Genomic DNA, 14,481 nt, shown 5'->3' on the forward strand with positions numbered 1-14,481 from the left:
GGACAAACTGGAAAATTATTTTTTACTTGTGTTGCTTTGACAAACTAACCTAACCTCCCTAGGCCTAATACACGATATCTGAGGCCTAATATAGTACATATGTGTACTATACTAGGCCTAAAAATATTTAAGTTTGTTTTTTAGCTTCATTTATTGTATAAGAATTCCTCACTAGTCAGTATACTACTATCTAAAAGCTAATTACGTACGAATTCGTGACTAATTTCCAGCGGAAATTTCCGCGGGAAATTCCCCATTTCAAATTTGTCAAAATTTCTCATTTTTTGCTGGCACATTTCTCAAAATTGCTGGCCTCAAGTTGATAAATACTCCCTGGAACCAGACGGTAATCATAGGCACCATGTCTCTAAGGGTCGTTTAACTATGGGGATCTTACGGGTCGATAGCCCCTAAGACACGTTGGGAGCTAGCACTCTCTTCTTCAAAATCATTCACGTAAGTCTGGGCTGGAGCGCAGATTGGTCCGTCGTAGTGGTGTGTACAGTTTCATTTAAGCGCAGATATCAGCTTCAGATATCAGATATCAGATATCTTGTAAGGCACATGGTGACGACTCAAGGGGAGAGGCATGGTGGATATAGGTAAGAGATGGGTAGGATGTGAAGAGGGGGAGACTGAAGAGGTAGAGAGGTTGGGGGAGAGAAAGATGGGTAGAAGGTAAAGAGGGGTAGACTGAAGAGGAAGGGAGGTTGGGGGAGAGAGGGAGATGGGTAGTAGGTGAAGAGAGGGAGACTGAAGAGGTAGAAAGGTTGGGGGAGAGAGGGAGATGGGTGAAGAGGGGGAGACTGAAGAGGTAGAAAGGTTGGGGGAGAGAAAGATGGGTAGAAGGTAAAGAGGGGGAGACTGAAGAGGAAGGAAGGGACGCCCCAGGATGAAGTGAAAAGCTGTTGGAGGAATAGGTAGAGAACAAGAGGTAGAGGGGGGGGGGGAGGAAGATGTAGAGAGGAGGAGGAAGAGGTAGAGAAGAGGAGGAGGTAGGGTGCAAAGGGAGGAAAAAATGAGTTAGGTATTAACATCAGGAGGGAACAGTTAACCTATTACGGGCTCACCATAGCCCGTGCTACATGGACACTTCGTTCAGAGTAGCTAAATCTGAAAACAACAAGAGTCAAACTACACACCATCTCGCAGGTTCTGATGCAGAGGGGCCTCCGGGGGTTGCCTAGTAGACCCGGGCACTGCCGGCCATCCAATTTAGTAGGTATATAAAGAGATAGATTGGCTTCTATAAATATTATCAGAAGAGAGCATTTTCTCGTTTTTTAATTCTAAAAGTTGTTGAGTTCTCTCAGAGGAAATTTTTATTCAGATCGACTCCCTTCCCCCCCCCCCCCATGTCCCCCCTTCCCCCTAGTCCCCCCTCCCCCCCAGTCCCTCCTTCCCCCCCCCCTCGTCTCTCGAGGAACTTTTTTCACCAATTTCTCGATATTTTGCCCATCCACTGAACCGGCCGAGTGTAAAGCGTTGATTGAATTAAAGTTTTAGCGAAGGAAATCTCTTTCCGCCGCCTGCTTTCATCCCCCATCCCTAGCCTGGCTCGTCATTCCCCGTCCCTTCTATCCCTCTTCCTTCCCCACCACCCTCTAGCCCCCCTTCCTGAGTCCATCTCCTATCCCATCCACCATCCTACTTCATCGCCCTCTTATGGATAGCTCTCTACCGTCCTATCATCCTTCTATTCCTTATTCCCTCACCTGAGGTCTATAGAACGTGAGAGAAATTTGATTATATGTTATTTTGAACAAATCCACGAAGGCCCGTGACGAGGATTCGAACCTGCGTCCGGGAGCATCCTAGACGTTCATTTGATGTATCACGTTAGTGTGATCTCTGTGTGTAATGTGTTACATGGATTTTGGTTTTTACAAGGTAGCCAACTCCATCAAAATATTAAATATATACCATTAACTCAATGATCAATCAATTAATCTATGGGATAACTGGGATCAATCAGTTGATGTCATAATTGCCCTCAAGATGGTGTACATGCTGAGTAACATCAATAAAGTCAATGAGTAAACAATGAGTCATGATAACCTGGGGCCAGATTCACAAAAGCACTTACGCAAGTACTTATGAACCTGTACATTTTTTCACAATTTTTGGCGGCTTTGCTTCCAATTATTTAACAGTTAATGAGCTCCGGAGCACCATAAGGCTGTTTATAACAATAACAACAGTTGAATGGGAAGTTTTCATGCTTGTAAACTGTTTAATAAATGTAACCCAAGCCGTCAAAGATTGAGGAAAGATGTACACGTTCGTAAGTGCTTGCGTAAGTGCTTTCGTGAATCTGGCCCCTGAGCACTGAGAGTGCTCAGGTTATGGGTAACGATGTGTATCAGTGCTATACCGACGGCTCTGTAGAAGGAGATGTACAGGATGTGAATGTAATGTATTTAAACGATCCTCTCTCGTACATACAGCAATGAAACGCGTCAATGACTGGGTCAGTACGACTCAAACCGAAACTTGCAGGCATATACCTTGCCACTGCAGTGGACTTATATACTGTGACTCGCAGAGTGCACTCCTGGCATTCTGACGTCACAAAGTGAACATGTTCAACGTGACATCAAGTAACACGGATAATTGTGAACAAAAATACATATCAATTGTTTTCAAATTATTCTCACAAGATTTTACTAGCAATTGACAGCAGTGACGATTGATAGATGGACGAATAGATGACTAGATAGATGGATAGATGGAGGAGTAATGGACCAATACTCGTCAAAGAAGTTTCTAACTCCATCAACTTTCCATATTTGTTCATCAACTCGGTCATAATTAGCTCTTAATATATTTCTTGGTACACAACGCAGTTGACTAATTCCTGTTTTTTTAACGAAAAATATATTTTAAAAGTAAAAAAACTTTGCTGTGTAGTAATTTTGCGGAGCAATTAGTGTGGTATGTGAGTGGACAAACATCACATGGTTTTTTACAGGCCGCTCTTTGCAAAGTTAGAAAACTTTCATGTATTTTATTAATATAGTTTGCAAACGAAGGATGTGGAGTTTCCAAGTTAATATTAAATACGCAATCTTCCGTGAAAAATTGATTGGATCTACGAGCCACATACACGTTTAGTGAAGAATCTTGATTAATATTCATTTATAATATATATATATATATATATATATATATATATATATATATATATATATATATATATATATATATATATATATTGTGACGATAATCTCCTTCAAGAGATTGAGCCTGCTCTTCCCTCCATAATTACGTCTTCACAATTATATAAAAAGACTATGGAAGAAATGTCCAACAACGACAACAACACCAGCAAGGCTTGCCAGGGTGAGCAAAAACGTATGCAGCCAGCCACCTGTTCGGACCCAAATCACCAAACTACATGTTGATCGCTGCCGGCTGCGCTGATTGGTCGCCGGTCTGGCTGCACCTGCACTCGCCCCCCATACTACCTGATGTCTGGGGTCGCCCCAACATCAGTCCTCAGAATGTTCAGTGCTTTCGTAGCCAGCACTCCTCCCAGCTAGACGTTAGCGTGTACTGAGAGAGGTGGTGGCTTTAAGCCAATATTCCAGCACCTCCCACTTACCTTTGTGTTGCACTTCTTGTTATTTTGCCTTAACGTAACTTTTCATTGTGTCATTTAAGTATTCTTATTATTTTGATTCATTGATTTTATTATAAGAATTTGTTTGTGCATTATTTTCATGTTTTGATTTATTTAACGTAATTAAAATTTCATTGTTAAAGTTTACTTGTGTTTTGTGTGTCTTCTCCTTACCTTACCACAGACGAAGTTCCAGTTTTTCTATTTTTTTTTATAACAATATGACGAGGCCATACCCCTAGCCTTAAACAGCCGAACACCAACGCGTTACCGTCACAAGTTATATGGGGGCCTGTCCTAGGAGCTTCACTCAGGTACTGGTGCCAAGTGGTAATTTATGGTAAGCGTATTTAACTTTGTTAACGTAGCTTTACTATTTTTCATTCAATTTCATTTTTTATAAGGTGCGGTGTATTGTGCATTACGAGAGTAACATATAGTGAAGGTGAGACAACTTTGGATTACGTGGTGACTGTAGGCCTCAGTCATACTCTTAATTGGTCATCTCTCCCTCCATGTTATTACTCGTATTTACCATCTATGTCCCTTGAATATTTCTCATTCTGACAGATCATCATATTGGTACCCTGGTACTGTGGTCTGCCCCGGGTCAAGAGTACCCAATCTTCTGCAATCTGACTGTAGGAGGACAAAGAGGGCCATAGTTCCTCTAGCTCGAACTTTAGTTGCTGAATTGGGACCTCAGCAGCAGTTCTCGTCACCAGTTGACACCTCGCACCCCTACACGTCAGTCAGAGATGATGATACATACAACGGTAGGGAATTAGCTTATTTTTTCAGAGCACAAAAGTTCGCTAATTCTGTAAGTATCATATTAAAATCAGTAGGAAAAACTTGCTTTATGTCCTATAGAGACTTGGCAAGGTATGCCTACATCTTTGGACTACCAATTTTACTTTTGAAGCATTTAACTGTTTCATTTGTTTTCGAAACTTTGTTTCATTAGTTAGTAGGATTTTCTTGCCCTTATTCTCTTACATGAGTACCGGGTACAAGATTTCCTGCGCCCTTGATTTAATTTAATCATTTAATATCTTTCACTTAACGTTAATTGTTAAAGATCACACAGGATAGGTACCAGTTGCCACGTTGTCCTGTTTCTGACATTTCATTATTGAATATTCGTGTACCTTTATTTGCTAATTTCACCATGTTTCGTCTCCAAACTTTCCGTGCAAATCCAGCAGGTGAAATAGGGACTTTAAGTCGTGCCAAGAGGACTGAACTACAAACTCTTGCACATGAGTATCAACTAGAAGTTCCCTACCAAGCCAACAAAAATGACCTACACAACCTGTTGCTGGATTACTATTTAGAGCAAGGTAAGATAGACTCTGAAACTCATGAAACTTACTATATTGCAGATAAAACTGATTTGGCAACGCTGAAACTCAAACTAGAGCTGGCCAAGATTGAACGTGAGCAGCAAAGGGAAGCCCGCGAACAACAAGAACGATATAACTTGTGACGGTAACGCGTTGGTGTTCGGCTGTTTAAGGCTAGGGGTATGGCCTCGTCACATAGTTATAAAAAAAAATAGAAAAACTGGAACTTCGTCTGTGGTAAGGTAAGGAGAAGACACACAAAACACAAGTAAACTTTAACAATGAAATTTTAATTACGTTAAATAAATCAAAACATGAAAATAATGCACAAACAAATTCTTATAATAAAATCAATGAATCAAAATAATAAGAATACTTAAATGACACAATGAAAAGTTACGTTAAGGCAAAATAACAAGAAGTGCAACACAAAGGTAAGTGGGAGGTGCTGGAATATTGGCTTAAAGCCACCACCTCTCTCAGTACACGCTAACGTCTAGCTGGGAGGAGTGCTGGCTACGAAAGCACTGAACATTCTGAGGACTGATGTTGGGGCGACCCCAGACATCAGGTAGTATGGGGGGCGAGTGCAGGTGCAGCCAGACCGGCGACCAATCAGCGCAGCCGGCAGCGATCAACATGTAGTTTGGTGATTTGGGTCCGAACAGGTGGCTGGCTGCATACGTTTTTGCTCACCCTGGCAAGCCTTGCTGGTGTTGTTGTCGTTGTTGGACATTTCTTCCATAGTCTTTTTATATAATTGTGAAGACGTAATTATGGAGGGAAGAGCAGGCTCAATCTCTTGAAGGAGATTATCGTCACAACTCTCCACCACATAACGACGTACTTCTTCCAGAACCGCAGGCTTCGGGGGAGAGTTGTGACGATAATCTCCTTCAAGAGATTGAGCCTGCTCTTCCCTCCATAATTACGTCTTCACAATTATATAAAAAGACTATGGAAGAAATGTCCAACAACGACAACAACACCAGCAAGGCTTGCCAGGGTGAGCAAAAACGTATGCAGCCAGCCACCTGTTCGGACCCAAATCACCAAACTACATGTTGATCGCTGCCGGCTGCGCTGATTGGTCGCCGGTCTGGCTGCACCTGCACTCGCCCCCCATACTACCTGATGTCTGGGGTCGCCCCAACATCAGTCCTCAGAATGTTCAGTGCTTTCGTAGCCAGCACTCCTCCCAGCTAGACGTTAGCGTGTACTGAGAGAGGTGGTGGCTTTAAGCCAATATTCCAGCACCTCCCACTTACCTTTGTGTTGCACTTCTTGTTATTTTGCCTTAACGTAACTTTTCATTGTGTCATTTAAGTATTCTTATTATTTTGATTCATTGATTTTATTATAAGAATTTGTTTGTGCATTATTTTCATGTTTTGATTTATTTAACGTAATTAAAATTTCATTGTTAAAGTTTACTTGTGTTTTGTGTGTCTTCTCCTTACCTTACCACAGACGAAGTTCCAGTTTTTCTATTTTTTTTTATAACTATGTGACGAGGCCATACCCCTAGCCTTAAACAGCCGAACACCAACGCGTTACCGTCACAATATATATATGTCGTACTTATTAGCCAGAACGCACTTCTCAGCCTACTATACAAGGCCCGATTTGCCTAATAAGCCAAGTTTTCATGAATTAATTGTTTTTCGACTACCTAACCTACCTAACCTAACCTAACTTTTTAAGCTACCTAACCTAACCTAACCTATAAAGATAGGTTAGGTTTGGTTAGGTAGGGTTGGTTAGGTTTGGTCATATATCTATGTTAATTTTAACTCCTATAAAAAAAATTTCCCTCATACATAATAAAATGGGTAGCTTTATCATTTCATAAGAAAAAAATTAGAGAAAATATATTAATTCATGAAAACTAGGCTTATTAGGCAAATCGGGCCTTGCATAGTAGGCTGAGAAGTGCGTTCTGGCTACTAGGTACGACATATATATATATATATATATATATATATATATATATATATATATATATATATATATATATATATATATATATATATATATATATATATATATTTATATTTATATATTTTATATATAGGCTGCAGGAACGCGCAAGCCATAGATCACTAAAAACTCTAAATAACACGACCGGGATTCGAACCCATGACGTTTAGGATCATCCCCCAAACGTACACAGTAACGTGACCATAGGGAGGGAGGACAGGGAGATAGGGAGGATAGAGAAGGAGAATAGGGAGATAAAAGAATCAACAAAACGTTCACATTTTCCATCACAATCCTTCGTTCCCTCTATCCACCATGTTCCTTCGTTCCCTCTATCCACCATGTTCCTTCGTTCCCTCTATCCACCATGTTCCTTCGTTCCCTCTATCCACCATGTTCCTTCGTTCCCTCTATCCACCATGTTCCTTCGTTCCCTCTATCCACCATGTTCCTTCGTTCCCTCTATCCACCATGTTCCTTCGTTCCCTCTATCCACCATGTTCCTTCGTTCCCTCTATCCACCATGTTCCTTCGTTCCCTCTATCCACCATGTTCCTTCGTTCCCTCTATCCACCATGTTCCTTCGTTCCCTCTATCCACCATGTTCCTTCGTTCCCTCTATCCACCATGTTCCTTCGTTCCCTCTATCCACCATGTTCCTTCGTTCCCTCTATCCACCATGTTCCATCGTTCCCTCTATCCACCATGTTCCTTCGTTCCCTCTATCCACCATGTTCCTTCGTTCCCTCTATCCACCATGTTCCTTCGTTCCCTCTATCCACCATGTTCCTTCGTTCCCTCTATCCACCATGTTCCTTCGTTCCCTCTATCCACCATGTTCCTTCGTTCCCTCTATCCACCATGTTCCTTCGTTCCCTCTATCCACCATGTTCCTTCGTTCCCTCTATCCACCATGTTCCTTCGTTCCCTCTATCCACCATGTTCCTTCGTTCCCTCTATCCACCATGTTCCTTCGTTCCCTCTATCCACCATGTTCCTTCGTTCCCTCTATCCACCATGTTCCTTCGTTCCCTCTATCCACCATGTTCCTTCGTTCCCTCTATCCACCATGTTCCTTCGTTCCCTCTATCCACCATGTTCCTTCGTTCCCTCTATCCACCATGTTCCTTCGTTCCCTCTATCCACCATGTTCCTTCGTTCCCTCTATCCACCATGTTCCTTCGTTCCCTCTATCCACCATGTTCCTTCGTTCCCTCTATCCACCATGTTCCTTCGTTCCCTCTATCCACCATGTTCCTTCGTTCCCTCTATCCACCATGTTCCTTCGTTCCCTCTATCCACCATGTTCCTTCGATATTTCACTGAATCTCCAGCTTCATCGCCCTTCCTTACTCCCATTTTAGCATCCCTTCCCCTCACCCCTCGTCCCTTGAGACGACCGAGGGGAAGCAGAGGGGACAGGCTATATATACATACAGAACTTGACGCAAATGGTCTCTCAGAGTACTAATAAATAGTTAATCGCTACCTCTATGCACCACTCGCGCCCCAAGTTACCAGTTACGTCCCATTTCAGACGTAAATAGGATAATCGTCTATTACGTCTATATATACGTCTATTTACATAGACGTAAATATGTAAATAGGATATGAGACTGCAATTATATATTATCTGCCTTTATTACCCCGTCATACACTCGTGTATTGTGTATTATTGTATTTAATTGTATTTTGTGAAAATCAGCGTGCATGGCGTTGAAGATTTAATGGAGAATTGTTGCTATTGGAGATGTGAAGTGTTTGTAGATTGTGTGGTAAAATATCCACTTATAGTTATAATCCATACAGACAAGGAAGCACGTGAACCATATATGGCTATTTACACATATTTATAGCTATTAATGCCTATTTATATCTACTTTGGCTATTTCTGGCCAAGATACCTAGATTAGGTATCTCATTTCATAGGTATCTTATTAGGTATCTCATCTCATCTCATTTCATAGGTATCTCATCTCATTTCATTAGGTATCTCATCTCCCAAGATACCTAGATTAGGTATCTTGGGAGTAACAATATGAATGTTGATTCTATAATTTTAGACCTCACAGACGCTACACAATGAACAGAAGAGGTGTAAGTGATGGTCCCTAGTGGTCTAAATCACTCGTAAGACCACTTTTAACATTAGGTTGATGATCCAATATAATGAATAGGTTAGATCTTTAACTGTTTACTCAGATAAACTTGGTAATCTAAGAGTTAATATTAAACGTTTAAAGGAGAACGGGCTCCCTGCCCGCCAGCTAGTGTGATAGCGTGAGGAACCCGCTATTTCACGACGCCACAGAGGTGGTGCTCTTGCACGACGCCACAGAGGAAGGTGCTCTTGCACGACGCCACAGAGGTGGTGCTCTTGGACGACGCCACAGAGGAAGGTGCTCTTGCACGACGCCACAGTGGTGGTGCTCTTGGACGACGCCACAGAGGAAGGTGCTCTTGCACGACGCCACAGTGGTGGTACTCTTGGACGACGCCACAGAGGAAGGTGCTCTTGGACGACGCCACAGTGGTGGTGTTCTTGGACGACGCCACAGAGGTGGTGCTCATGCACGACACCACAGAGGAAGGTGCTCTTGTACGACGCCACAAAGGAAGGTGCTCTTGGACGACGCCACAGAGGAAGGTGCTCTTGGACGACGCCACAGAGGTGGTGCTCTTGGACGACGCCACAGAGGAAGGTGCTCTTGGACGACGCCACAGAGGAAGGTGCTCTTGGACGACGCCACAAAGGAAGGTGCTCTTGGACGACGCCACAGTGGTGGTGCTCTTGGACGACGCCACAAAGGAAGGTGCTCTTGGACGACGCCACAGAGGAAGGTTCTCTTGGACGACGCCACAGAGGAAGGTGCTCTTGGACGACGTCACAGAGGTGGTGCTCTTGCACGACGCCACAGAGGAAGGTGCTCTTGTACGACGCCACAAAGGAAGGTGCTCTTGGACGACGCCACAGAGGAAGGTGCTCTTGGACGACGCCACAGAGGTGGTGCTCTTGGACGACGCCACAGAGGAAGGTGCTCTTGGACGACGCCACAGAGGAAGGTGCTCTTGGACGACGCCACAAAGGAAGGTGCTCTTGGACGACGCCACAGTGGTGGTGCTCTTGGACGACGCCACAAAGGAAGGTTCTCTTGGACGACGCCACAGAGGAAGGTGCTCTTGGACGACGCCACAAAGGAAGGTGCTCTTGGACGACGCCACAGAGGAAGGTGCTCTTGGACGACGCCACAGTGGTGGTGCTCTTGGACGACGCCACAAAGGAAGGTGCTCTTGGACGACGCCACAGAGGAAGGTGCTCTTGGACGACGCCACAGAGGAAGGTGCTCTTGGACGACGCCACAGAAGAAGGTTCTCTTGGACGACGCCACAGATGTGGTGCTCTTGGACGACGCCACAGATGTGGTGCTCTTGGACGACGCCACAGTGGTGGTGCTCTTGGACGACGCCACAGATGTGGTGCTCTTGGACGACGCCACAGAGGTGGTGCTCTTGCACGACGCCACAGTGGTGGTGCTCTTGCACGACGCCACAGAGGAAGGTGCTCTTGCACGACGCCACAGAGGTGGTGCTCTTGGACGACGCCACAGAGGTGGTGCTCTTGGACGACGCCACAGTGGTGGTGCTCTTGGACGACGCCACAGAGGTGGTGCTCTTGGACGACGCCACAGAGGTGGTGCTCTTGCACGACGCCACAGAGGTGGTGCTCTTGGACGACGCCACAGAGGTGGTGCTCTTGCACGACGCCACAGAGGTGGTGCTCTTGCACGACGCCACAGAGGAAGGTGCTCTTGGACGACGCCACAGTGGTGGTGCTCTTGGACGACGCCACAGAGGTGGTGCTCTTGGACGACGCCACAGAGGTGGTGCTCATGGACGACGCCACAGTGGTGGTGCTCTTGCACGACGCCACAGTGGTGGTGCTCTTGCACGACGCCACAGAGGAAGGTGCTCTTGCACGACGCCACAGAGGTGGTGCTCTTGGACGACGCCACAGAGGTGGTGCTCTTGGACGACGCCACAGTGGTGGTGCTCTTGGACGACGCCACAGAGGTGGTGCTCTTGGACGACGCCACAGAGGTGGTGCTCTTGCACGACGCCACAGAGGAAGGTGCTCTTGGACGACGCCACAGAGGTGGTGCTCTTGCACGACGCCACAGAGGAAGGTGCTCTTGCACGACGCCACAGAGGTGGTGCTCTTGGACGACGCCACAGAGGTGGTGCTCTTGGACGACGCCACAGTGGTGGTGCTCTTGGACGACGCCACAGAGGTGGTGCTCTTGGACGACGCCACAGAGGTGGTGCTCTTGCACGACGCCACAGAGGTGGTGCTCTTGGACGACGCCACAGAGGTGGTGCTCTTGCACGACGCCACAGAGGTGGTGCTCTTGCACGACGCCACAGAGGAAGGTGCTCTTGGACGACGCCACAGTGGTGGTGCTCTTGGACGACGCCACAGAGGTGGTGCTCTTGGACGACGCCACAGAGGTGGTGCTCATGGACGACGCCACAGTGGTGGTGCTCTTGCACGACGCCACAGTGGTGGTGCTCTTGCACGACGCCACAGAGGAAGGTGCTCTTGCACGACGCCACAGAGGTGGTGCTCTTGGACGACGCCACAGAGGTGGTGCTCTTGGACGACGCCACAGTGGTGGTGCTCTTGGACGACGCCACAGAGGTGGTGCTCTTGGACGACGCCACAGAGGTGGTGCTCTTGCACGACGCCACAGAGGAAGGTGCTCTTGGACGACGCCACAGAGGTGGTGCTCTTGCACGACGCCACAGAGGTGGTGCTTTTGCACGACGCCACAGAGGAAGGTGCTCTTGGACGACGCCACAGAGGTGGTGCTCTTGGACGACGCCACAGAGGTGGTGCTCTTGGACGACGCCACAGAGGTGGTGCTCTTGGACGACGCCACAGAGGTGGTGCTCTTGCACGACGCCACAGAGGTGGTGCTCTTGGACGACGCCACAGAGGTGGTGCTCTTGCACGACGCCACAGAGGTGGTGCTCTTGCACGACGCCACAGAGGAAGGTGCTCTTGGACGACGCCACAGTGGTGGTGCTCTTGGACGACGCCACAGAGGTGGTGCTCTTGGACGACGCCACAGAGGTGGTGCTCTTGGACGACGCCACAGAGGTGGTGCTCTTGCACGACGCCACAGAGGTGGTGCTCTTGGACGACGCCACAGAGGTGGTGCTCTTGCACGACGCCACAGTGGTGGTGCTCTTGCACGACGCCACAGAGGTGGTGCTCTTGGACGACGCCACAGAGGAAGGTGCTCTTGGACGACGCCACAGTGGTGGTGCTCTTGGACGACGCCACAGAGGTGGTGCTCTTGGACGACGCCACAGAGGAAGGTGCTCTTGCACGACGCCACAGTGGTGGTGCTCTTGCACGACGCCACAGAGGTGGTGCTCTTGCACGACGCCACAGAGGAAGGTGCTCTTGGACGACGCCACAGTGGTGGTGCTCTTGGACGACGCCACAGAGGAAGGTGCTCTTGCACGACGCCACAGAGGTGGTGCTCTTGCACGACGCCACAGAGGAAGGTGCTCTTGCACGACGCCACAGAGGTGGTGCTCTTACACGACGCCACAGAGGAAGGTGCTCTTGCACGACGCCACAGAGGTGGTGCTCTTACACGACGCCACAGAGGAAGGTGCTCTTGCACGACGCCACAGAGGTGGTGCTCTTGCACGACGCCACAGAGGAAGGTGCTCTTACACGACGCCACAGAGGAAGGTGCTCTTGCACGATGCCACAGAGGTGGTGCTCTTGCACGACGCCACAGAGGTGGTGCTCTTGGACGACGCCACAGAGGTGGTGCTCTTGCACGATGCCACAGAGGAAGGTGCTCTTGCACGACGCCACAGTGGTGGTGCTCTTGGACGACGCCACAGAGGTGGTGCTCTTGGACGACGCCACAGAGGTGGTGCTCTTGGACGACGCCACAGAGGTGGTGCTCTTGGACGACGCCACAGAGGTGGTGCTCTTGGACGACGCCACAGAGGTGGTGCTCTTGGACGACGCCACAGAGGTGGTGCTCTTACACGATGCCACAGAGGTGGTGCTCTTGGACGACGCCACAGAGGTGGTGCTCTTACACGATGCCACAGAGGTGGTGCTCTTGGACGATGCCACAGAGGTGGTGCTCTTACACGATGCCACAGTGGTGGTGCTCTTGGACGACGCCACAGACGAGGTGCTCTTGGACGACGCCACAGTGGTGGTGCTCTTGCACGACGCCACAGTGGTGGTGCTCTTGGACGACGCCACAGACGAGGTGCCCTTGGACGACGCCACAGAGGTGCTCTTGGACGACGCCACAGAAGAGGTGCCCTTGCACGACGCCACAGAGGTGGTGCTCTTACACGACGCCACAGTGGTGGTGCTCTTGGACGACGCCACAGTGGTGGTGCCCTTGCACGATGCCACAGAGGAAGGGAAGGTTCTCTTGCACAACGCCACAGACGAGGTGCTCTTGCACGACGCCACAGAGAGTTGCTCTTGCAATATACACAGGGCAAGATGTCTTCCCAGCAGACCTAAGGGCCGTCAGCAACGAACAAGGTGAGCGACTTTAACATGACATTTCTAGCAACGGAGAATCGAACCCAAGTCACGTACAGCTCCTGTTTAGTGTGTGGCTTGTGCTGGCCACTCATGAGGGTTGTCCTACCAAGCACAATACACTAGGAAGTAATCAAGGATCACCCTTCAGTTTGTAATATATCTGTAATATGTAAATATAACATTTATTCAAAACTAACCAGCATATCATTCAGAATCAGTCTTATACAAAAATTTAATATATTTACATTCAGAATGAAAAATTATTATTAAAGTTATATATTACTCCATTGTGATCAAAACTATAACAAAAAAATATTTCATAATCCACAATTATAATTTACTATATTTGTATTTTAATAACGCGTTGGTTCCTTACATAAAGCTTAAAGTCTAATTGGAGTCGGATAGCAAATTACTATTACAGACTCATCATCTTCTGATGTGTGGTTTGGTCATTATAACTTCAGTCACGTTAATGTGACTCATAGTCACAATAAAGTCTGTAAAGTATAAGTGAGTATTTTGCCTCAACCGTCCTTGAAAACCACTTACCACTCACACTGAATCTTGGCAGAAATCCACATACGAGAGAATCAATTCTGCTTGACTGATGAAGATTAAGCCACCCAAGAGGTGGCAGGGGCATGAATAGCCCGTAAGGAATCAATTCTCATCTACCTAACCATATCTAACATGAACCTGTCTATCAGCTCCTCACCTTGTCCCCTGCCTACAACAGTCCTTCAAATCGAGAGGTAGACAATAAGCTTGTTTCTATTGCCCGGTCAAAACATTGCCCATCTTACTATGTCACCTATACCAGGTCCGGCCGGGAGAACACAAACTGATCGTAATACGAACATCCTTAGAAGAAAACGCCTTGTCAACCTATCCCACATGAGAATTCTGGACCACCAAGAGCTTCCTGCTTCACATGA

At 47.1% G+C, this 14,481-nt stretch overlaps 1 protein-coding gene across 1 annotated transcript; it reads left to right on the forward strand.

Moving 5' to 3' along the window:
• The first annotated feature begins 12,806 nt into the window (after positions 1–12,806).
• On the forward strand, positions 12,807–13,544 carry LOC138354499 (uncharacterized). The gene has a single exon (XM_069308857.1). The coding sequence runs from the start codon at positions 12,807–12,809 to the stop codon at positions 13,542–13,544; it is 738 nt and encodes a 245-aa protein (XP_069164958.1).
• The last annotated feature ends 937 nt before the right edge of the window (positions 13,545–14,481 follow it).

This window comes from Procambarus clarkii, chromosome 63 (genome assembly GCF_040958095.1).
Source record: "Procambarus clarkii isolate CNS0578487 chromosome 63, FALCON_Pclarkii_2.0, whole genome shotgun sequence".
NCBI lineage: Eukaryota > Metazoa > Arthropoda > Malacostraca > Decapoda > Cambaridae > Procambarus > Procambarus clarkii.